The sequence below is a fragment of the Vanessa cardui genome, chromosome Z, assembly GCF_905220365.1.
Source record: "Vanessa cardui chromosome Z, ilVanCard2.1, whole genome shotgun sequence".
Taxonomy (NCBI): Eukaryota; Metazoa; Arthropoda; class Insecta; order Lepidoptera; family Nymphalidae; genus Vanessa; species Vanessa cardui.
In genome coordinates this window covers 14,300,679-14,326,880 of record NC_061154.1, presented here as the reverse complement: position 1 = coordinate 14,326,880, position 26,202 = coordinate 14,300,679, and the positions used below count along the sequence as shown (strand labels likewise).

Genomic DNA, 26,202 nt, shown 5'->3' with positions numbered 1-26,202 from the left:
AAGAAATTTTATTTTTTAATCTCTAATGATTTGCATAAATTCAAGTTCAAGTTGTTTGCTCCAATAATTATAATTAGTCTATTTAAGTATTACACAACTGTATTATATTATGTAGCTATATATTAAAAAATTTAGAAAATAATGATAAGTAACGTTATTAAAACTGAATACACAAGAACTAAAACTTGTAAACAAATTTTCTCAAAGGCAATCTAAACAAAATTGCTTTTTTTTTAGTTACAAGGTCGTTGACATAATAACGAGGTTTTAGTGATTTCATTTTCTCTAGATATTTTAAATAATACACCATTTAAAACTCTGTCTTTATTATAAATAAAAACGGCATAATTATTTTTGTAACTTAGTGTAAGACATAAATAAAGTTAATGACATTGAATGTTACCTAAAAGCAAATCGTATTTGCAAGCATTAAATTTGATTTACAAATATTGTAATCGTATTACAGTGTCAAAACAGTTCGTGTCGGTGTTAAGAAATCAAACCCAAAATACTTTAACACTTTGCTTATCCAATTCAATGGTGTCCGTTTTCCATTTTTCTGTTTCGTCAGCGATTTCTTCCAAATATTCAACCTCTTTGCACGGAGACGGTGGTATTATACTTATGATCGGTATGCCGATCTCCTGAAACGAACTCATGGACGAAAAACCACTTTCATCCTCTATAAAATTTGATGACGCATTGTAATCGTTTCTTTTGTCAACTGTTTGTACTACTTTCCCACACGATGTAACTAAGCCGTTTTGCGTACCCGGCTGTTCTCGTTCGAATAGCTTTACACCGGAAGAATTGTTTTCCGACCCGAAACTAAGCGGGGATTGCGATACAATAAAATCATTCAAAATACTATTCTCCATGTCTGCGAATTTGTTAGTTATGCCATTGTAAGCCTCGCTGTTGCAACTCGTATTTAGGACATTTTTTTCGTTTTCTGTTTTCTTAAACAAGTTTAGAGAAGCATTTACGTTTTGCGTTGTCACTTCATCTTTCTTCGCGTCTTCAGTCAATTGTAGAGTTGATTCGGTTCGATTACCGAGACATGCACACGCTAGGTCAGGAAGCTTAGTGCTAAGAACTGTATTGGCAAGAGTGATTAACCTTGACATCTCCTCTGTCAGCTTTTGACCAGTCTCGTTTTCGGAGACTAATGATAACTTAGAATGACTCCTAAAAATGAGAGTTGAATACTTTAATACCTACAACATAAAAATGTAAACAATGTTAATGATTAAAATTGCGTAATCTCACTTACCAAATGCTGCTGCAATCTTTATATCCGTTAACATTACTAATCGATTTGCTGATTTTCCTTGTACTCATTTTCTTTACAGGGCTTATCGAGTAATCAAGATTTTTACTGACATGCAAAACTGATCGGGAACGGGGCAAATCGGTTATGTTTAGGGTACTCGGGAACACCATCGGGGACACGGCGTCTAACCTTACGTCTGGTTCATGTTTTTGGCATTCAATGTGTTCCTTAACTCTGTTTAGAAAAGTTACTATTTGCTTAAGTAAAGCTATATGCATCTGCCTGTTGGCTTCGGTCTGAAAACGATCACGCTCAAATTGACATTTTATAAATATTTAAAAAAAAAAACATTATTACAATAATTTCGCACACAGCAAATAATTCGCTTAGCATTTCGCAGTGCTTAATCGATACCAATTTTATTCTTAATATAATTGACATTGGTGCACCAATAAAGTATTTATATTTTTTCAATGTTACCTGTGCTAGCTGCCACCTTAATGTGTCCACTTCCATGTTTAAAGCGTTTACCTCCGTGCCTCGCATATCAGCATTCTGCTTGATCATCTTATCTGGTGGCTTGACGATTTCTCCATTTTGTTCTAAATTACTACTCTTCGAAAGTTGAGAACACTGCTCAATTCTTTCTGGAACCTAAAACAAAATTATATTTATGAGATATATTGTTGAAAAACTGTGTCAATCTACTGTTGTTTGTCATTAAACTGTAATTCCACTACGAAACCTAGTTATAAAACGCAAAAAGAGATTTCACTAAAATTGTTGCTGAGACAGCTTAGTTTGACAGCATTAGTAAGGTTATTGCTTATAAATGCTGAGTTTCTTACCGATTCTTGTCGGTAGAATCGATATTCTGAAGTAGTTATATTTTCGAGGTAGATATTAAATACCGAATTTATAAATCTATTCAAGATGATAAGGTGATGGACATACAGTATATATTCATCACCTTATTATCTTGAATACAATTGGTGATAAATGGTCATCTTCGTTAAATCACAAACATCACCGTCAATATTCCACACACCACGGAGTCTTCAATCCTTAATTCAGCTAACACCAGTGAGTGGTTCATTTACTATTGAAACAGGAACAGAACTATTATTTGGCATAGATATAATTCACTATAACACTGTATAAATATGTAGTCCATAATGGATTGACAATTTCTTCAAACCTACAATAATAAATACAATTTTCAAACAAAAGAAAGTTACTATTCATGTTGTTTATTTGTCAAATGATATATTTTTGATCATTAAATTGTAATGGTTGAATGTACTTGAGTGGAACCAATTGATTTAAACCTGTAATAAAGTCATACATTACCAGCAATAATAACTATTAAATTATTACTTATAGGAAAGTTTAAACGTTATTTACGTATTAAGTCTCATTAGAAATACATTTAAATTGATAAGAATAGGGCTACGATATTTCCTGAATAGAATAGATAAATTATCTATATATTAAAGAACGCTTTATTGTCACCATGCGAAGTCAAAGCGAGTAGCTATTCACTAAAAACAGATCAAATAACGGTATCCTCTTTGTGTAAAACGCGGTAAAAACTTGGGAGCAGAACTACTAAATGGTATTCATACAAGTCACACGGCTGTTGTTAAGTAGCGTATTGACATCCATGAGATTATGTAAACAAAAAAATCTCATTCGGCATCCGTTATTGGATAGTAATACGTCGGTTCATTGAATTGATTCACATGTGGGATGAATTGATAGAATTTAATATAACGTTCGCTGTAACTTTATTGATCCTTCTATTGTTAAACTAAACTAATCAATCTTAACAATTCTGTGATCAATCATTCAATAGTATGTATCGTCTAAATTAAATAGATAATGCTTTATTTACGAGTTACGTTAAACATTTTTATTTGAATTAGTTTGAAATGGAATTAAAAAATATATATGTAACTCTGCGCCAATTTCGTTGAAATTGTTTGTGTGTATTTTCTCTGTATGGTTTTGATTAGACCCAGTAGGTGGCGCTGAGTCCGATAATAAACTATATTCTTGTTCTATCTGGATAAAGAACGGCATAAATTTAACATTTTTACCCTTTATAAAAATGTTTTAAATCGAGAAACCATTATATGTGACCCAGTCTACCCTTACGGATGGGTTAGTGACTGTGTTACTGAGTTTAAACAATGGGAAGAAATAACGGTACAAAGTAACATAAACCTGACATAATTAGAACGCGGTGTGATATTGACTCTTATTAAACAGCTGACGAAAGATTGCGGGATTATATTTCCCGTAAGTTCTTTCGTCTGTGCGTATCGCGACTTTTCAAACGAATATAAACGTATATTGAGAAAAGATTTTAACTTTTTCTATCCAACCTGTCCAATTTCGATCACAGCGGCTAATCTCGAGGGAAAAAAGCTACTACGCACGCCATATCAATACATATAACAAAATCCAAGAAACACCACAATACACCATAAGCAAAAAACATTTTTTTTTTTAAATTTTTGTCCGTCTGCGTCTATTTGTACTGGGTAATCTCTTGAATGCCTGAACCGATTTTGACAATACCATTGGGTTAACGTATTTTACCCGAGGCTCGGCTATATACACAGTTCCAGCTTCAAGAGATAGTCCTGATATTGATATTTTTGTTGGCAAACTCGATAACCTTATCGGTCCGAAAGGGATTGGAACCAAGAAACTCGGAATCTGCATCCGTATATCAACTTGGCCGAGTCAGTGAATACTTATAATATAAATAGGTATTCTTATAAGTTAGTAATTATACCAAGAGGTATTGATTTCTAAACACATGACATAAAAATCGCATAATAAGTTATGACTTATCTATTGATAAAACCAAGAAAACTGTCGGAATTATTTTTATGAGAATTTTGTTTCACATCCTCTGTCTCCAAACACACCAAATTTATAGTAAAATTGTAGCATCTTAACACTAATAAGATACTAACAAGTAGGGTGTTCTCACCTTATTCTGTGATAATTTAGATATTACCAATAAAATCCGGGATAATATTAATCAAAATATTTTATTTTTTGTAGGAACATAAATCAGTCTTTTACTTACTATTTTAAGTCATAATCTCTTAGTTTTATAATGAAGAACTTATCCTAACATGGCTTTATAAATCACACGTTCACTTTGGTAATTCTGTTATAATCACTTTAATTCGGCGATAGCAATATCATAATTCTGATATAACACAATTAGATGAGTATTTATTATTTATTATCACATAATTAGGCAAATTTAACATATTAATAAAAAAAATTAAACATAACAAGAAATTAGTCTTTACCTAATTCTTTATATTTTCTTAATGAGTAGGTATTTATTAGATGGAATAGTTTAATTAACATTAGGTGTATTTTATTCTTAACCACTACTAGAATTATCAATACTGCAGTTATCGCACATAAAAACTTGCTGTTTGTCACTAACATCCTGACTTTGGCAATGTGTGTGATAAGGATGAGTACAGAATGAGCATGTAATCCAGTCAGCTCCATTTTTCATCCAAACATCATGTGAGTACCAGCTCACTTAATTAAGTGATAATAAAAATAACAACTCAGATAAATATCAACATAACGGTTCAAATTACTTTTTATACTTTTTTATTAAACATACTTGATTTATCTTTGTCATTTAATTGTAATAAAAGTATCAATTAACATAGAAAATAGCATGTGAGATACTTTACCTTATTTAATTCGGTGATACTATTTTCTATGGTTATCCAAAAAAGACGTTAGTTTTGAGCCTCCATAAATAAGGTAAAATTCAAATATCATTCAAATTTATTAAAATCTAATATTGGCAGCAATAAATATATTCTATTTTTCACAAATAGTCCAAATTTCAGATAAATATAATAATGTTTACTATTAAAAAACAAATAATTTAAAGGAGCAAAACAGCGAGTGGCCGGCAACCAATAAAAAATGGCGCCACGGAGACAATACGCGACATTGTTCCTTTTTCTGTCACACAGTGAAGCTGAAACTTTGCATAGTAACAGAGACTTTATGTGCCTATCTTAAGGTATAGTTTGAAGTTGTGTATCTTACTCATTTAAAACGATAGAAGCTTCGGAAGTCGTTATCACAGAATTAAATGAGTCACATAATTATGTGAGCTTACCTTACAGTAACAGTAACTTGTTGGAAAATTTTAAATAATACTTAATAGCAGCCAAAAATGTTTTACAGTGAAATAAATACTATTATACAAACATATTTATATAGATTATTTTGGCATATCATTAAAACATTTCCAAAAAACGGATTCAACTAGAAGGCTAAACGTATTGAGCAAGTTGTTGAAAAGTACAAAGACCTTATAAGATGTTCGCGTATCCGACGTAACCTCTCGACCATGGTCAATTACTAATGGAAATTACTGCATCAGACTATGCTGTAGAAATGAAATCATTTAAACAGTTTAAAAACTTAATTAAAATAAATATAAAAACAATAATTACAGTTCACATTTGTTTAAATATTATTTAATTTTAATATTCCACATAACTTTAAATATAATTTTACGAATAAATGAATCAGATTGCCTTTTAAACTTTTTGTATATTAGACAATATTTTTGCTTTATTTTTGCAAAGTATTAAATAAATTAAACTATCACTACTCAAATGCATTCTTGTTATTGATATTCAATGTCAAAACTGATATGAATTTAGTTTACATTTACCTTTGAAATTATATGTACTAGCAACCTGATCCGCCTTATAGAATATATACCCCGCACTGATAATATTTTTATGTTATGGACTAAGCACTCCAGTGAAAATTATTTTATTTTTGGATCCTAATGAAAATTTATACTGAATTTATTATTTAGACATATAAACAACTTTTAATTAACACTTGCAAATCATATCAAAATTATATATACATATTAACATATAGCGTGCTCCAGCCAATGAAAGAATCAACAAATATTAACATTTACGTATTTCAAGTGATATAACTGACTAATATCTAGATATGAGTACACTGGTAACAAATCTCGATTATTAGATCTTTATTTATAATAGAAAACTTTCCCATATTTAATATAATACCTTATATTCGCTTTAATTTTACTTCCAAAGTTCCGACAACAGCTTCGTCAATGTTCAAAACGCCTTTTTATGCAAATCCTTAATGAATAAATAAATAACATAGACAGATATCGACAAAATCTACTGCGTCAATTTTACTTAAAATGTCGTTTACTTGGCTTTCGTTCACTTGTAGTGGGAACAGATACTGACGAATGTGGCTCTCTTACCTTTTAAATTAAATAAAGAAAAGGTATACATTATCATATTGCCGAATCGATAAACTAAATTCATACCCTAATTTAATCACGTAGGAAATGAATTTTAAACTTTGAAGGGGTCAAAGTACCTTGTTTTCAGTTAGTTCTTTGCTTTCGATTATATTCCAAAAGGAATGTATTATTTTGGAAGGAAGGAATTATTTTGGAAAAAACCCTCCCATCAAACCCACCAATTGAGCCTGTGCGTTGTAGTCAGTCATTTTTAAATATTATTGAATATCTATATGGAAGATATATAGAAGAAATCGCTACAAAGCCATAATTATAATAAAAATTTCGTTGTAGGTACAAACGTATTAATTATATTGTGTTCTACATTTAGTGATATAAAATAAAAAATGTATCTACATATCTATATATATTCTTTAATTTTCTATAATAAAAACATGTGGTAGACTATAGAAGCGTAAAAATGTATGGTAATAAAATAAAGTAGGGCAGTCAACAACATCCGTGCTAACAGCGAACAATCAAACGCGATGGCCCATTGATACAGTGTACAAAATGAGTATGGAATGTCACTTTAACACACGACATAATATCTGATGATGACACTATTTATTTATATAAACTAATCTCCACAGACGCATCGTCGGTGACTTTCGCATTTGAAGCGGCGATACAGGATATATGTATAATACATTTAATTTATATGTATTTAAATTTAATAGGAGTAAAATTGGTACAAATGAGTTATTACCTACTGTGCTTTTCCAGGTACAATATACTTTTCGAATCGAACTTTTTAATTCAACAAATAAATAAATACTTGATATATATATACTTGACGATTTGAAAGAGCTTATATAAAAAAGTTAAAGGCTAATTCGATATTATTTTTATAGTGTAAACCTAGTGTAAGTGTGGTAGAAATTCTGTTGTATATATGTTTAGATTTGTCTTATACGACGTTTTTAATTTGAATTTAAAAAACTCGTATAGATGACATACAAGTTATATTTCTAATAAAAAGTTTGAAAATGTAGTCGTCGGTGACACGTTTGTTGTATGTTTCACACAGTGACCTATTTAACTAGTTACACAAAGATTTATTACATAGTATCCAGTTGCGAGGTGCTTGGTTACGTTTCTCAGATGTCAGATGCATTAGCACGGAACCACGGTCCAAGGCTAGGCTACCTACTAAGGTAAGGTAACGTTCAATTTCATACACGAAACTACGATTTTACTTTTAACTTAACTATTTTATAAAACTTTTCATTTTAGTTTTATTTTAATTGCTTGTAAAATAAATATTTTTAAGTACTAGTGTAGTCTATCTAGTCTATATATAGTCCAGACGTTAATGCTTCACTTAAATTTGTTTATTTGTAAAATGTAATATATAATTAAATAAATTCTATTCCAACTGTACGCTGTAATCAATCTTAGCAAGCCTGGATTCGATTACAATTAAATCGGTCAATGATAAATTGGTGCATGAGGTTAAAATACAACGATTGTAAAATGATTCGTGATAGGATGGCACGTGATTTTTGTTATTTGTATGTCGAGAACCCCTCGAACGTTCGAATCGGTCGGTTGGCGTGGTGAGGCAAACCCGTGACGCGACGGCGCGTGACGAACGCATCCGCTGCGGGCCCTCGGAAGCTACGGCGATGGCGCCCTACCCTCGTCCTGACAAGTGTATATAACGAACAAGTCACGCGAGACAATGAGCACGATATCATTTGTTTTAAGGCAACTTGTTGTTACCTTTATCCAAGCATGGACGACTGCACAGTGCACAATGCTGGAATAGGACATCGTTTCTGGATAGTTTACCGTACACATAAATTAGTAATATGTAAAGTCATAACGAGAGTCATGAGAGCCGAGATGGTCCCGAGGTCAGAACGTGTGCATCTTAACTGATGATTGCGGGTTCAAACCCAGGCGCGCACCACTGAATACTCAAGTGCTTAATTTGTGTTATAATTCATCTTGTGCTTGGCGGTCAAGGGAAACATCGTGAGAAAACCTGTATGTGCCTAATTTCATAAAAAATCTGCCACACGTATATTCCGCATTGGAACATCGTGATGGAATATGTTCCAAACCTTCTCCTCAAAGGTAGAGATCTTAGCCCAGCAGAAAGGTATTTACAGGCTGCTGTTGTTATTGTTGTAAAGTAATAACAGGTCTCAAATTTATAATTATTCTCAGCTAACATCAAGTGATTTGTAGTTTGTTGACTATTAACTAGTATTATCAATAAGTATTAGTTGCCTACCATAGACTATTCTTTACTTCCCAGACTATTTTGCATAGAATTAGAAATTTAAAACACCAAGTATCTTATGGATCGAGGTTTTAACGGTATATTTAAATCTTTTATGTAACTTTTTAAATAAATATTTATAAATGCAAAAAAAACGTCTGCTGATAAGATATTTTATATTTCTTTTTTGTGTATTTTCTTTGATTACATAATACGTATACACTCTGACAGCTGAGCAGGAGATATAATGATTGGCACTTTTTCTTATAAATCAATCATATTACAATGAAATATCAGTGGTTTCCATAAATTGAAAATGTTACCAATCATTCATTCATTCCAAAATTACATTCAGCGTTTCTAACGTTAAATTTATTTACAAAACAATTCAAATGCAGTTCACCGCTTGATCGTTCACGTGTTTTTACGTAACTTTTTAGGAAGTCTACACGCGACGCAATAACACTTAGAAATTGTCGACAACTGCCTCCTGTATTTATTTATTCATTTATATCTTACTACAATGATTGTACACTTTTGTATCCCTGATTTCTAAACTAGATTAAACTGTATTTTAGAAATCAGTGCTAATTCATCGGACATTTAACATAAGTCAAATATAAAAAAACAAAATAAACAAACAAAGAATAAGGTCAAACATAACATGCTCATAGGGTTAAAGTAAAGTAATACAATATACAATTATTTTATCTCTCTCTGTGTGTGTATGCGCGTGTGTGCGCGCGCGTGTGTGTGTGTGTGTGTGTGTGTGTGTGTGTATTTGTGACTGTCTCATTTAAATAAGCTTTCGAGGTTGACATATTCCAGGGTATTTAGCCACGCTAATATGGCTCTTTTAAGTTTAAATTTATTAAATGTTATAACTTGGTTATCTATTACACTTATATTAATAAAGAGGTAAATCTTGTTTGTTTGTATGTGTTGCCCTCTTAGGGTAATATAGAACTCTTGTCTCTGAAACTATATTATTTTACAGTATTATAGAAAATATATGATACTTAGAACATAATTCTATTTGTCATGTCAGTAGTGGTAAAAGGAAAGTTTCTTTTTTTTTGTTCGAAACACTAAAGATCGACAATGACTACCAAACATAAAGAAGCAAACGCAATCAGTAGACAATGGGGGAAACAGTGAGGTTTTAATAAATAATAATAAATAAATATGAGACAACCTCACACACATTACTCTGATCCCAATGTAAGTAGGTTTTGTCTGTTTATATATAATTAGATGTATATTTCATTAGGTAATTTTAGCGATCAATTTAAATTATTTGTCATCGACTTACTTGCAACTTAATTATAATTAAGTATAATATGAGAAGAATAAATAAAGTAATGAACAAAAATGAAAAGAATCTGAATAGTTAAGTCCAAGCCAGCGTCAAAATATCTAAGTTTGATATTATTTTGTTATTTATTTAAATGTTAAACTACGTATTTTTTTATTATTTCATATTGAAAATAAATTAGATTATTATAATTTAAACATTTAAAATTAAGATTCAAGATATGAATAATACATAAAATAACAGGTCACACTATTATACAGCGTGTAAAAAAAAAAGAAATTTAAGATACAAAGAAGACTAAATTATATAATAAAACTTTATTAAAATAAAGATGTGTGTAGTTGTCCTTGTAAGCCGTCACGTCTTCAGTTCGTGTCGGTTGTATTTTATATACTTATATTAGAGCTGGTGCCCGATTCGTATTTATGAAGCGTCGCGGGCATTACGACGGCGACCGACGGAACTCCTACGAGTTGCATGTGTGGCTCTGACTTTATAATAAGATTTAAAACATTGGTTTTATTTTGATCCGATAATTATGGGTTCAAATACAGGTATCCTAGTATGAATTTTCGTACGCTTTTGACGTCACACTTCATTCCGTGGTCGAGGGAATACATTATGAGAAAATCTGCGTGTGTCAAATAAAACCTGTTAAAGACATCCAACAAGCCACATTTATAGGGCAGTGTAAAGAATTAAGCTCCTAACCTTTCATACAAAAGGCAGCTATGCTTTAGCCAAGCAACGTGACACTTACCGACTAACTTTACTTACTTTTTTAATGTTATTTGTAGGAAACTTAATTTCATTTTAAAGGTGTATTACGTTTTATAAAAAAAAAATAACTAGAAACAGTATTTATTTTTAAATAACTGTTGTCAGTTGAAATTCTACTGAAAGTTGCAAAATGGAAAGTACGATAAAAAGTCGCCGCGAAAATGGTTATTTTTAACAATCGTGTATTCTTCGAAATGAAAAGATCGGCGATTCAATGAAGCATTACATTCCGAATTATACACAGCTGTTTTTTAAAATTAAAAAACAATACAAAAAGTATAAATAACAATTGAAAGAGCTGATCCATATAGAATTAAACCGCGAAGTAAAATAAAATTAATAACAAGTATTTATTGCATACTATAAACCGAAGTCAGCCGCGTCGGTCTGAATGTATGAACGCAATAAACTAATACCAATAGCGTATGGTTTTCATTAATAGGCATAGGTTTATATGTAGCTAGCGGCTTAACTACACGAAATTTATATAATATATTTTACCCGTGTTATGTGTTTACCCTATAAGGATCCTACCGAACAAATTTCAAAATTGTAATTGTTATAGATTCTTCGTGATCAATCAGTGAGTATCATTTCACTTTTGTATATAGATTTAGGTTTAGTGTTTGATTATAATATAACGATGATTGTTGAATACCGTCGATATCGCCGTCGTACGTATTTCATACATACAAACATAAAATTTTAAAAGAGATCCCTACTGCACCAGTGAAAAGCCTTTGAGCCAGAAAAGCCAGTGAGAGTCATTTTTAATATAAAAATAAATAAAATAGATGTTTTATTTGCATTATCTATAATTATACACGCTATTTATTTCATTGAAATTATTGATGCATAACCTGTTATAGTATGTTTCTTTTTTATTTTGTTTCACTTGGTTAATTAGTTCGCTAGGTACTGACAAGCTTTGGAAGCGTAATTAATATTTTGATTGAAAAAAACCAACTATGTCAACTCAAAATTTTGACAATGATAATTATCAATTTTCAACCACTGCACAAATCCTAGACACATAACAGCTATGACATAAAGCGGGCATTCTCAATTTTCGGTTCAAAATTTAAAATTAAAAAAAATAATAATTAAAATTCAGTTGCAGCACCCACACATACAAACCATCGCTAGTTCAATAAAAGCTTGTGAAAACAACGTACAAAGATAGAATTTATTTTAGTATTCAACTCCTCTGTTAGAAAATCACATTCAGAAGTTAAGTGGGTATAAAATTTTATGAGAAAAAGAGAGTTAAAATGCTTTACTTTAAGTACCTATTCTTTATTTAATTATTCATTATAAAACGTTTACACAACATAACAAATGACTCGGGTCATTTCGGTTACGTAAGAGAAAACGAATAACAATATATATTATGTTTTGAGATAAAATTATAATAAGCTCTAAGAATAATGTATAATTAATTCGGCTAATCTAATTTTATACAGCTAAATTTACAGAGAGAAAAAAGACTTCTCGTATTTATAAATTCTAATGCCTGGATGGTCCACTTGATCTTCAACATTAATGCAATTCTCGTACAATTTATTGGATTTTTTATTAAAAAAATCTACGCGTATTGCACAAATTTGTACTCTATTTATCTAAACCGGATAAAGACGAGATTTGAAAATTAGCATAACCAGAAATAGCAGATTCGTCGCTACCATATCGTACGTATCATGAAATAGTTTATTGCGAAATTATTTCATCGTATAAACTCGGAGTACATAAACAAATAGAAAACTAATAATTTCAACGTGTATCGTCATATCATCAATAATATGTACCTATATATCAATATAACTTATAAAATAACGAGTTTCCAATTCATATAAATTAAAAAATTACAAATCGACAGGACGGCAGGCTTTACAAGCGCCGGAGTGTATACTGAACTCAATAATTATGATGGCCCGACATTTAAACACAACCTGAATATTTTAAGACATTAACTAGACTGTGTCAAATTCAACATTGGAAGTAGCAATATTTATGTACAAAATATTAACAAAAACATTGAAGAATAATTTAAAAAAAAAATCAGCTTGAAAGATGTCTTCTAAATCGAGTTGTAAACATTTCACCCGTACATTACAAGTTAAATAAAAACATGTAAAAAAAAGCATTTATATAATTTCCATCGAAGTGCAGTAGTGACTATGAGTAAAAGAAAAGTGACTAAACACAATTTTATTATTCCCTTGGTAGATAACAGCAACTCGTTCACCACGGTTGGGTGCGCGAGCCATACATTTACTTAAATTGTCGGGATCCGGGCAGCATGAGTCACAAGTATTTTTACTTATACGCTTAAATTACACAACACATCGTTTTCCAACTGTAACGGTAGAATTAGGCATTATATGTACTTAATGACTTGCTAGAACTATGGGTTCTTAGACCTCATTAAACGTGTACTGAATGGTCTACTACAGTTACACATTTGACTTGAATTATCGTTATTAAGTATATACCTGTACTCTTTGTAAATAAATGATGTGCAAAGAGATAAAATAATGAGACGGTCCAATTAGAGACATAATTATACAATTATATAAGACCTATATAATATTAGGTTAGCCATTACATGCTAACATCGGTTTGGAATGTAGATTCTACCGAAAAGAACCGTCAATAAACTCGGCAGTTACTATTTTCCACGAATTATTACTAAGTTATGTCAATTAAAGCTAATTTCAATGTTCGTCCGCAATCTAAATCACGCAAGAAATGAGCTAAAATGCCAAAAAAACGAGAGTGTTTACATCCATTTGAGTAAGGTCACAAACATGTACCTCCTTAGCAAACAACTTTTGCGCAAACAAATCATAATTTAATTCTTAATTATTGTTATTTGCACTTAAATACTAATTTAAGTTAGCGTATTTTTTATTTAATTAAACACCTAGATGATATATCGGTTTCACTGGCACAATGTGCTCAAAAATATTGTCTTCTAATTAATCGAAAAGTTAAATTACAATGGTTTTATTTTAAATAAATTATTGATTTCTCCATATAAACTAACCTAACCTAACCTAACCTAAGCCCCTTTTCACACATTTCCGTGACGAAAACTAACATATTACCCAAGACACACTATCTCCATAAAAAAAAATCCTCGAAATCAGATCAAATCTGCGGTCTAACATACTAAGTTATTTAATTTACGAATTATATTTATTTGATTCGCGAAAACAACTGGTAGATTTTTTTATGCCATGACGACATTCAATATTACACGAATATTTTTTTTTTCGTACAAAAAAGCAGATGTTCTTGTAAATATAAAATTTATATTAAACTCGGAATTGGTAGTTATAAATACTACAAAAACAAATTTATAACAGTAAATTTAGTTTACTTTTATAGAAGTTCGTAATTATTTGACGTTTCATAATAAAAACATTTCGATCTCGGGCATCAGTCATTCAACTCAGCACCAAAGGAAAAAACTCCAAGTTTAGGTGAAACCATTTTTTAAATTTAACAAACGAAATTTAAAATAAAATAATTCTAAATGCCGTTACAAAATCTATCCAATAGATAACAAAAGTACATTCAGTTTTTTCATTGGCCACCTCTAGTCTCTCTCCAAATATTCCAATATGCCTAGGTACTTTGGTGATATAAATAATAATAAAAAATATGATTTCTTTATGCGTCAATTACCTCTAAACTGTGGAACGTATCGGCGAGGAATATTTTGTAATGGCCTTTTTTTTAATTTTATTATAAAGATATAATAACATAAAGAGATAAGTTTTGTTTATTTCGCTTTCACACCAAAACTATTACTTAATCCTTAATGATTAAATTCGTTACTTTATACTAATTTATAGTTTCAGGGCAATCATCGTATAATTATTTATTTAAGTATTTATTGTAAAAGTTACACCATCTTATCACTAAACACTTAAAAATAATATTTAATATAGGTAAAATTCAAGAGGATAAATCTTTATAGGTGTAAACATATATGTATGTATGTACTTATGTATAGTTTGATAATGTTGCATACTTGCCGAAAGATACTGCGAATGTTGTTGTTAAAAATAAATATTTAACTAAAATTTAAATACTATCGACTGTTATAATTATTGTGTTTCTTTTTAATTCGCATGATTGAGAACACTTCTAAGACCTCACAGAAACTGCCAAGGAAATCATAAAATAGCTTTTAATGACTGCTTATATTTTTTTCTTATACGTTAAAAACTCGAAACCTATTATGCAACTGGTCTAGACAGAGTATCAAAATGAGCAAACGCTACATAACATTTCTTTGTTACAAATATCTTATTTGTAAAGATAAAATGATATTTCGTATGACTTTCTTTATACGCTACTCGTATTAAAATTATCCGTGTATTGAAATGTCACAATCCGCATCATATTTCTAATACAAATGAACGCCTTAAATGCTATGCGAATATACCGTCTCCTCCCACACCGCAACGGTACCATTCACCATTGTTTGGGTACCTACACGAATAACTGCGTTACAATTATTGAAATGTCGGACACCGTTTCGAGAACGAAATAAATCGCGCGGTCATCTATTACAGATAAAAAATGAAAATGTGTTTTTTTTACGCAACACTATAATCTGATAAAGGAAGTATTTAAAGTTCCATAAGTGCAATACAATATGCAAAATTAAAAATATTCTTACTTCTTAAAATAATTATTACGATTAAAAATGTATTAAGTATGTAATAGGTAAAAAAAAATCAAAACATCATGTAATGTAGTGAATTAGGTATAATTATAAAATATTTTCATTGAATAATCCTTTTCGAATATATTAAAATAAATAAAAACGTTTTTATTTAAGACAATCGAAACCTTATGAATTTAAAGATTATTGTTGAAAGGCTTTGTTCCTGCCACATCTATTAGTCCGCTCTTACGAAATCCACAGGATGAGAAAGGGTGATTCTACACTACCGGAACTACAACGACGTTTTTAAATATAAAGAAAAAAATAGAAAACGCAACATCCTAAATTCCGGTTTCCGCTAAATAATCATTCATCTCGTTTTTTGTTACTTTCTAATGAAAAGTAAGTCAATTGTTTTGTTTAAATAATAATACGCATGGTGTTTATATTATAAACCTTTACATTAAAACAATAGCATTTATTCAAACAATATAATTATATCATACATTTTTAATTATGATAAAAACAAATCTCAACATCTGCCAGTATTGTGTGCTTTTAAATATGTAAACTTCCAACAGCAAAGAAATTAAGATAGGAACTCCTTGGAGTTATATAAAAAACAAATCAAATCAAAATCATTTCAAAAAAGTTGTAGCAAACATTAATTGTATTATAGGATCGATTTCAACAAATTATACTAAATCTGACTATTTGTAACAATCTGTAGCAACAACTCCCTGTAATAGTTTCATATTTATATAATACATATATTGTAATTTACAAAAGGATTTAATTTTTAAGAGCAACATAATTTATTATTATGTAATGTAATGTGCGAGTTTACATATAACAATCACTTTAAAAAGTGAATTGAGACTAAGCTGACACAGGAAAATGTTCGTCGTTCAATACATAATAAATATGCAATTAAAATTAACATAATTATTTATTGGATAATTTTGTAAGTGAAAAGAAAAAAATAACGGCAATCGTATTACATTATATGTTGTTAAGGAAATATAAAAAGCAAGTTACATATACCAACTTTTACAAAGCTAATATATTATTTACACGTATTGGTTATAATTTCAATTACTATTAATATTTCTTAGTTTAATTTTATAACAATAATTATTCACAAAATCAAAATGTTCTATAACAAAACCAGTTTCGATCTACTTGGAATTTTGGTCTATAATCACGAATATAGTCTCTAAATGATTCCGTCATTTTTTTATAGACTCTTTTTTATGGTATGTTACCTTTTTTATCGTACTTGCAAATGTACCCCTGATGGCAGTGGTCACAACTGCCCATATACTTTAACGCTCAAAGAATATAATATTTAGTCATATCATCAATGCGTCAAAAACCTTAGGAGACAAAGTTGCAATGATCCTTGTGTGCGTGACTGGGTCACCCTTCAAACCAGAATATAATAATACTACTGCAGTTAGGTAGTAGAATATGTGATGAGTAGAGAGAGCTCGCACAAAACCCAACCACCTCATCTAATAAGTAATCTTATAGTCACGTTTATTATAAATGTAGAATTAGAATAAACTCAAGCACTGGTAAGGGAGGTTGGTAAGGTCCCAATGCTGAGGACAGACATTCTCTCATTTGAAAAAGATATTTATGCTGGTTCCTTCCATGCACTCACGAAGACACGGGGCTAATTTTGCTCGTAGCAGTACGTACACGAGCACGAGTTCAATTATAAATACATACAAGTCATATCGTTGCATAAAGGAAAGAAACACTCAAGCCAGAAAAAAAACTTTTGGGAAATGACAAAACTCATCGATTTTTGCACAGGTTTGAACCCGCGACCTTCGATTCATCAACGGGCTATCCTTTGGGCCATCACGGCTCAACGAAACATATGGAAGACCTTGTAATGTGAATACTTAATACAATCAAACACATTGTTTTAAATGCGGAAGCACGTTCGTAGTTCCGCCCGCAGTGTTTAACCACCAAAATTTTAATCAACATTGTACAGTTCAATGAATTTCAGATCAAGTATCGTTAAGATCTATATTAAACATACACTTCGTCAGTTTACACCACAAATTTGTATTTTCATTAATATTTAAGTTCAAAGACATTAAGAAAACCGATCCAACCGTGCTCTGTTAAGTATCAAACAAAAAAAATATTCTAGTGCGACATTCGTACAAATTATCATCAACGATTTATTATCCAATAAGTAGATAACTTATATTTGAATGGAACACGTAGATTAAGTGTCGTTTAGAGAATAGTTGTGGTCGCAAACCACCGCAAATATTTGGCCAATGGGGCGATCAAGACGTTTCCAACGATACCTTTTTTTGTCAAATTAAGAAAGCTAAGACACGAAAATACATACAAATAGCCCACTAAAATTAAATATCATCCGTAGTTGTATAATTACGTACACGATAAAGATACAAAGAAGTTTTTGTATGTATCAAAGTTTTTTTTACTAACAATTCAATAATCTAAATATATCTCCTTGAAAGCCAGATCGATCAATCTCATTCGAGACATCCGGTTCCACATAAAATGTGTATTTTTTTTATTGGCAACATCGCTTTAATGTTTCGTTTAAAGTCGAAAGGAAAAAAAAAACTGTAGCAAAATCTCACAGTTAAATTCTTGTAACTGTCGATAAATGATAAATAAATGCGTTATCTGAAATGTCGCACGAGTATACGAGTAGGTACATTGAAACCTTAAAGTATTCAAGGTCACATAGTAAATAAGGCCTAAATAATATGATACTAGGATAGACTTGGATTTACAAATTTTATCAGCCTTGAAATAAGACGTGAATAATTTCTAATTAGTGAATAAAGAATTTAATTTCACAGTAAAAAATATCAGTTCTTCGGAATGTATTTTCGTTCAACTTTTTGTAGATTTAAAATTATACGTCGACATATACGTGTTTATAAGAAAGACTGTCAAACACAACGGTCCAAGTTCGATAGTCGATGTAATCCGGTTTCGAAGACATAAAAAATATATTATTAACAATTAATTGCTTCAGTGAATCTATCATGGTCTCGAGTTGCCACTTTTGGTCGTTACTGCGTTCAGGTCAAGATGAACAGGCGCCATATCTGGGACTAGCTCTAGACTCATCCATAAGGTAAAACAAGGATGCCTGTTACCAAGGTAACGTACTTAATTGGGTTACTATATTAAATGACCACTAATAGTTTTACCTGCTTATAAATATAGGTATATATATCTATATACAAAGAACTAAATTATAAAAGTTGTTCTTTTGTTTTCACAGAAATGTTGACATTATACATACATATTAGTAGTTATTTAAATGACTTATACACTATATACATATTAATATTTACACTATACACTACAAATACACGTTTCAAATACTTTTTTTTTTAATAAAATTAGACTGTAAGAATCTTTTATCAGGCAAAGGTCTCTTACAAATTGTGCCATTCTGACTTTGCAGTATGCATCCAATTTGGTCCAGCTGTGTATAATTTCTCTCTATACATAGATGTATGTTTAGAGACAGTCTTGTCATATGCATCTTTATTTATTTATGCAGCAATATTTCTCGTCTACCTTCTCCCGGTAGAAATTGGTTATTAGCTTTACAGCCGTAAAGAGAAACATATATTTTAAATATCATTTTATAAATATTATCCTCATTAATTAGTTTTATTATTAGAATCTATGTATCTTTATTTTCTCGCCATATGTACAATTTTTTTTTTCTAAACAACCAGAATTGTTGGAATGGCAATGGCTGTTGACAGGTGCTAAACTTTTATCATCAGATTGTATTTATCAAAGGATACATTACGAAACAGCATCGCTATTCGGTTAAACTCGCTTCGTATACGTACGGATTTACGGATACGTTTATGCGTGTATCTTTTGAACGTTATAATTATTATAAGCGATGTCGCATTTCACTTTTTACATTACACGATCGTTTCACATAGCACGATCGACTTCTGTCTGTTTTGACTTTTTTCTTACACGATACCTCTACATATGTTACACCCCTCAGCTTCACTATAAATATTATAACTAAATCTAAATATACTTTATCAAGTAAGCTTTAACACATAACATTGTAACATAATTTCGAAATGTTGATTCCTTCTGTTGATTATCGAGAAAAACCGGCAAGAAACTTAGTAGTAATTGTTTTCCAACAATTTACATATTGTTTTCCGTATATTATCCGTTTAAGCGATGGTTCAGAAATTGTCAATCAGACCAACTGTCGCCTCAACAATATTACTAAGAAATAAAATTTTACTACGAAACAACGTACGTTAAGAGAATTTTAACGCAGGTTAGACAAACCGAAACACATAACAGCAATAAATAACCGTAACTAAAATAATTTCCTTAATAAATAATTTACGAATAAAAATTTAAACTGATTTAAATATAAATGACGTCATTACACAATTTTATTTATCTGTGAATCGGTTATTACGGATGCAAATACCGCCATTACGAGCCATTGAAGCGAGAACACGCAACAGAAATAAAAATTACCTACCGATAACATGGAACACGTCTAATTCAATTTCGTGCTCGAGTGTAAACCATTTGGCATCATGTAAATATCCTGATTTTTTTTTACTCCTAGTAAGTATAGGCTTCCCCCTTGGACACGAGATACTAATAACACTGTCTGTAGAAATTATTACTCGTACGATTGAGGAAAGGAAATACGCTAAGAGGAAGTTGGTATTTAAGTAGAACTTTATGCATATATTGTTATTTATGTATATCTTTTTTCACTGTTTTGAGGGGAGGGGTGTCAGGTTATATTTACCTCACTTTCGCCATTATAATTTTGGCATGTGAATAGGTGAAAATGTGATGGAGGTTAATGACTTTTATTATATGGGTATGGGACATTTCAAAATTTTCGCTATTTTACAACACTATTCCGTATTGCTATGTATCGGTTTCAAGGATAAGTGAGCCAGTGTAATTACAGACATACATAAACACAACTTCTTAGCTACAAGGTTTATTCTCACTTTGTACACAATATAAGGAATAATAATGAACGTATATGTTCATGAGGTACATTTCTACTGTCTATGATGATAACACTGATCATAAGGTGGCCTAAATACATCAAATGCTCTAAAACTAGGGTCATGATTTTATGATGATAATATAGTTGGTTAGCATCTAACTTGTAACTTTCACATCACTAACTTTTTTCGTAGAGTATATATAACCCATAGATAATTCTACCAACGGCTTCGAGATATTAAATCAGATGATTGACAGAAATGCATCTGTAATATTTATTGCTTTGTGAGTTACTTCCAAGGTAGATTGTGCTATATTGTACTTTTAATATCCAGTTATATAAGCGACAGGAAATAAAAATCGCGATTCACTCAACATTATTTGTCCTTTACTGTTTCTAGAATATCGAATAGAACGACAACACATCGTGTTCAGGCACCGTGATATACAGGGTGTAAATTGAAGTATCTGGCGGAAACGTATATATACATACAGCATTGTAAGTTGAAACGTTCACGATATGAAAGGCAGATAACGCCGACCCATTGTTCCTTGGTCTTCATATCTCCTTGGCTGTTAACTCATGTGAGAATCAAACAGCGATCGGACGCGACATGAGAGATTTCGAAACTTTATTTTTCCCTTAATAATTATGTAATGATACTTAAAATTAAATAACATGACTCATCATTTTAATTATTTAATTTTTATTTTCATAAATATCGTACGTTAAAAATTAAACGGTACGTTAAAAGTTTTGGCGTCTTCTTTCCTATGCTTAAAAAAATCGATGATGACTGAAAGATATACATCAATGTTTAACTAAATACCGCTAATCAGCGTATATTAAAGCCGTTAATGGCTATATTTCGTAACGGGACGATGGATGATTTATTAAAAGAAAAAAACCAGTGCAGCTATAATACACTTCTACTATTATTACGTTGAGCTAAAGTTTGTTTACGGACGTATTTATCTCAGAACTAATTTAACGATACAATAAAAAGAGTTCTTGCCATGTTTAAGACGTTTTATGTTAACAATCTCTTTGCATTTGTAATATATTTAACATATAATTAGTGTAAGTTGAAAACTCCTATTCAGATGTAAATAAATAAATAAAGTATACAAGGATACTTCAATCTATCAACGCATTGTGTCACATTCCATTTAAGCACAAATCACAAACATTCGCAAACAAAATAAACCTTAACAGTGCTAAACGCTATTCCCATGTCGCCAAGACATCTAGACAGGTGAGCATCGGGTCAAAAGGCATTCACGTAAGAACTCGTTTCCACTATCACTTGACTTCAACTATGATGATGAAACAAAATTAAATTACATTGAAGTATAAACTAATATTATAAATGCGAAAGTAACTGTTTGTTACCGCTTCACGTTCAAACCGCTGAACTATTTTAAATAGGTAGATGAATTTTGGAATTTCTGATTCCCAAAAGGACATAGGCCGTTTTTTTTGTTCACCCCTCGATGAATTCAAATCGAGGACGACAGTTTTTTGATATAGGTTATATTAGATAGTTTTAGATAGCAGGTGAAGCCATCATACGAACAATTTTGTCCAACATATAAAACTCAATTGCTTTATTTTCTAATTTTAGTCGGTAGATTTAATATTTATTGTTAGTCTAATTAAATTCTTAAACTTTAATGGCTTTTAGTTGCGTCGCACATATTATTTCGTCAATGTGACATAACATGGAGAAGACGTGTATGAGATTAAACGCATAGTAGGGGGCTATTTCCTAGCTAATCCTTGTGTAAATAAAAAAGCAGTATATAGTAATAAGTGCTAAAAAGCAGTGTTGCCCGTAATAATAAATTAAGTTAGCAACATAAGCAATAATAATGATACGGTGTTTTATATATTATTATTAAAAATAATAATAATTGCATGTGCATTTGACGGAAGTATGCAAAAATAAATTTCATAACTCCATTTTTGCCACATTATGCATATTATATTATTTTATAAAACAATTTACAGCAAAATGGATGACGTTGTCTATGATACGTATTCTTTATAAAAGGATAGGTCTGCATTGTAAATCAATTTATAATTTAGCAAAAATATGAGGTCGCATTGAAATCATATAAATCAATTTTATTAATTTTGTATAAATACCTATTTATATTTTAATAAAATTAAGAACGTAATTTGATGTATTCACTTTAGAACACCTTCTTATTTACACAAAAATCAATGTCTAAATATAAATTTTAAACAATAACATTGTAACGTAACGGAAAACGACAATGGCAATGTATCAAACGCTGGTTTTTGTTCAAAGCAGACAGACCTGTGTTATGGGAAAGGGCTCATTATTTAATAGAGGCTAACCAAGCGTTACCTAACATCCGGGACTAAATGTCAAACAGGTAGGGGCTGCCTTTGCTTCATCTGTTGGGGCGATTGAACGAATACATATAAAGGTTACAACGTGTTGCGAAAGTAAAGGGGAAACTGTTTATATACATTTAAAGTATCTGTCATTATTTATAAAAAAATAAAATTCTTTATTCTTTTTACAAAAACGATATGAAAACTTTTTGGTAAGCAATATTTGATATATTCCGTATATTTAGTTTAAGTATGTTTCAAGTAATATTTCGAGTACTCACTTAATGTTACCTTTGTAGTTTGACGTGATATATGATAGATAGCCTTACTTCTGCAGTAAAAAATATGTCTAATGCAAAAATATATGTATCAGCCCATTGACATTACTCCGTTCAAACGTGCAAAATCTCCAGACGTATAAAAATGATGTTTTCATTGAGTATCGTTTGTGTGGTGCGAACTGCCTTTAATCAGGCCATTGATTCAATGCCGTCTGGGTTGGTACTACCACTACTATCTAACCCATGACTCTAGAGGCTAAAATTAACTCTATATAGTATCACTAAGTTCTGTTTTGAAAGATGAGTACACCATTGCAATGAATAATAGGAACATAACAGAATGGTTCCATGGTTGATGATTTGGTTCAAAGGGACCATTTACCCTCAAGCAACACATTACTAATCTTTAAAATATATTAATATAATAAACACTTGAATAAGCTTAATATATACGTAATCTACTTTTTAATGCAAATAAAAATAAACATTTTGACTCAAATGTAAATTCAAATTTCGCTTCTCAGTTACATCATGTAACGTGGTACATGACGCTCAGGAGAAAAATACACTTTTTTATTTTACGCTTTGTTGGCGAATAAGTTATGATTAATATCTGACCTTGTTTGATATAAGTAGAAACTCAGTCAAACGAGGCCGCGGGCGGTGACGAGTATCCAAGTTTCACACGGGACTTCTTATCTAGCTAGATTAAACTGATATCTTCTAGCTGTCACTGCGATTGAAATATTAAAGTGTAACTCTTTTTATTCACCTATTTAGAAGTTATTCTAAATTTAAAAATATGGAAAGGTCTAGCTTTTTTATTTAGTTATTTATAACCTATATCGGATGATATATTATACAATTAATGAGTTTATGATCGATAGCACACCTTGGGAATGAAACGATCGCCTCCTGGCTATTTCATCTCATATTAAATTGTTTATTTATATAATACATGAGACAAACAAAAATTAAAAAAAAACCCGCTGAGTTTCTTTCGCCGGTTCTTCTCAGGTCAGGGTATTTTCTTTTCCGAACCGGTGGTAATTTTTCAATTGACCATCAATAAGAAACTGTAATGCTTCTATATTGAATAAAGTTATTTGAGTTTGAATTTGACACTATGTCTCTTAAAAAAAGTATCAAACCTACTTTTTTGTATATGACTCATCGTTAATCATTAAATTTACACATTTAAATATCAAATCGCCATAAAACAATATTCCTATTTGAAGGGTGCGTCAGTGTAATTACAAGCTCTAGGGTGAAATTTTAAATACCTTGATTTGCGATATATTGACCGTGTTAGGGCCCTGCTTTAAACAATAAAAGCGAACCTTCTCGGCTTCGCACGGGTACTTGATAGGTATCATTATAATCAGACCAAATTACATAAAATCATTATAAATTGTAGCTGTATATTGTTATTCTGATCCTATATTATTGTGAAATTTCATCCAAATCCATTAAGTATTTTTTCGTGAAAGAGTAACAAATGACCATACATCCATCCCCACAGACGTTCGCATTTTTATAATATTAGTAGGGTTTGTGTGACGTTTGGTTTTTAATATTTTTGTTGCTAACAATTACTCAACCTGTTACCCTTTATTTAGTTAAAATAATATATAAAAGTATGTACTTAAAATACTAAAATAATTGGTAAGTATTTCGATTAACACGGATATAACGCGACAGACGCAAGCGTGTAAATATAAATACATCTGTAAATAAAAAAATAAATAGTATCTATTTTTCGTTTCATAAAACTTTCGCTATATACCTACAAATATTTGTTAGTAAAAAAAGAACAATTGTTACATTTACATAACAAAATTTATAATCATAATTCTTGATATTTCTTTATAATTTAGCATACCTATGTCCTATATCATTCGTTCTGTAATTTCCATAGACAATACGGCTACTGTTTTTCTTTTGCCCTGTGCAGGCATAGAATAAGCAAATACGTATAAATATAACCTTAACATAAAAAATATTTTCTTTGCGCAATAAATTTAACAAATTACTTTATAATGCAAATTTTCTACGTCCAGTGATTACAATTGAAACATCCGTATTAGATTGCAATTCATCCATAGATCGTAACCTTAAAAATATAGATATGTAGCTTGTAAAATAACACCCATAATAATTAAAAATTATCACTCAAAATTGTATTTTGTAATTTAAAATATAAGTAATAAGACACACAATACTTAGTAATTTGTAACAGTTACAAAATGGAATAATTTAAACAAGATTACAAGTTATTTGAACAATTTGATACAAAAAATCTTTCAGTTTATTATTATTAACTTTATAAAATTACTTATTTTTTTGTTTATTATTTCAAATATATATTTTTTTTAGTTCATGTTTCAAGCGTAAGTAACTGAAGTATTTGAATCTTGATTTATGAAAAAGGCCGTTGCTTTTGAAATACATCTTTTTAGCATGTACCAAATAGTAATAGATATTTTGAAAATAGTATTTAAAGTATACTTACATTATTCAGTATTTCCTGTTTTTCAACTGGACGCAATTTCAACACAGTGTCTTGCCTTGAACCAGAAACTGAGGATCTGGAAATATATCGGTTTGAAAGTCTTCGTGCAAAATTGCTTTTGAAGTCCTCACATCGCATAATAGACTCTACAGGTCTTCCAAATTCGTCATCCAAAAACGAGTCCCGGGTCTGGGCGAGCATTTTGTTATTGAAGCCAGCGGCGGTATTTTGAAGCACAAGTTCATCGGTGAATAAATCAAATTCGGGCAGGAATAAAATAAAAGTTGCACGACCGTTAACTAACGATGCGAGCAATAAACTAAAGGTGAACGCCGGTTACACGCACCTGGCAATAAC

At 30.6% G+C, this 26,202-nt stretch overlaps 1 protein-coding gene across 1 annotated transcript; it reads right to left on the bottom strand.

The window, feature by feature from the left end:
• Nucleotides 1-309: 309 nt before the first annotated feature.
• Nucleotides 310-26,175, bottom strand: LOC124543136. The gene is made up of 4 exons (XM_047121206.1): nucleotides 25,846-26,175; nucleotides 1,754-1,927; nucleotides 1,274-1,569; nucleotides 310-1,188 (listed from the first exon to the last, which is right to left on the bottom strand). The coding sequence occupies exons 1-4, from the start codon at nucleotides 26,044-26,046 to the stop codon at nucleotides 498-500; spliced, it is 1,362 nt and encodes a 453-aa protein (XP_046977162.1). The 5' UTR covers nucleotides 26,047-26,175; the 3' UTR covers nucleotides 310-497.
• Nucleotides 26,176-26,202: the final 27 nt, after the last annotated feature.

Excerpts from the sequence above, each read along its gene's own strand:
- LOC124543136 (XM_047121206.1), bottom strand. The coding sequence starts at position 26,046 with ATGCTCGCCCAGACCCGGGACTCGTTTTTGGATGACGAATTTGGAAGA. Across the intron at positions 1,928-25,845 it reads AACAGGAAATACTGAATAAT|GTTCCAGAAAGAATTGAGCA; the intron begins GTAAGTATACTT and ends ATTTTGTTTTAG. Across the intron at positions 1,189-1,273 it reads AAAGATTGCAGCAGCATTTG|GAGTCATTCTAAGTTATCAT; the intron begins GTAAGTGAGATT and ends TCTCATTTTTAG.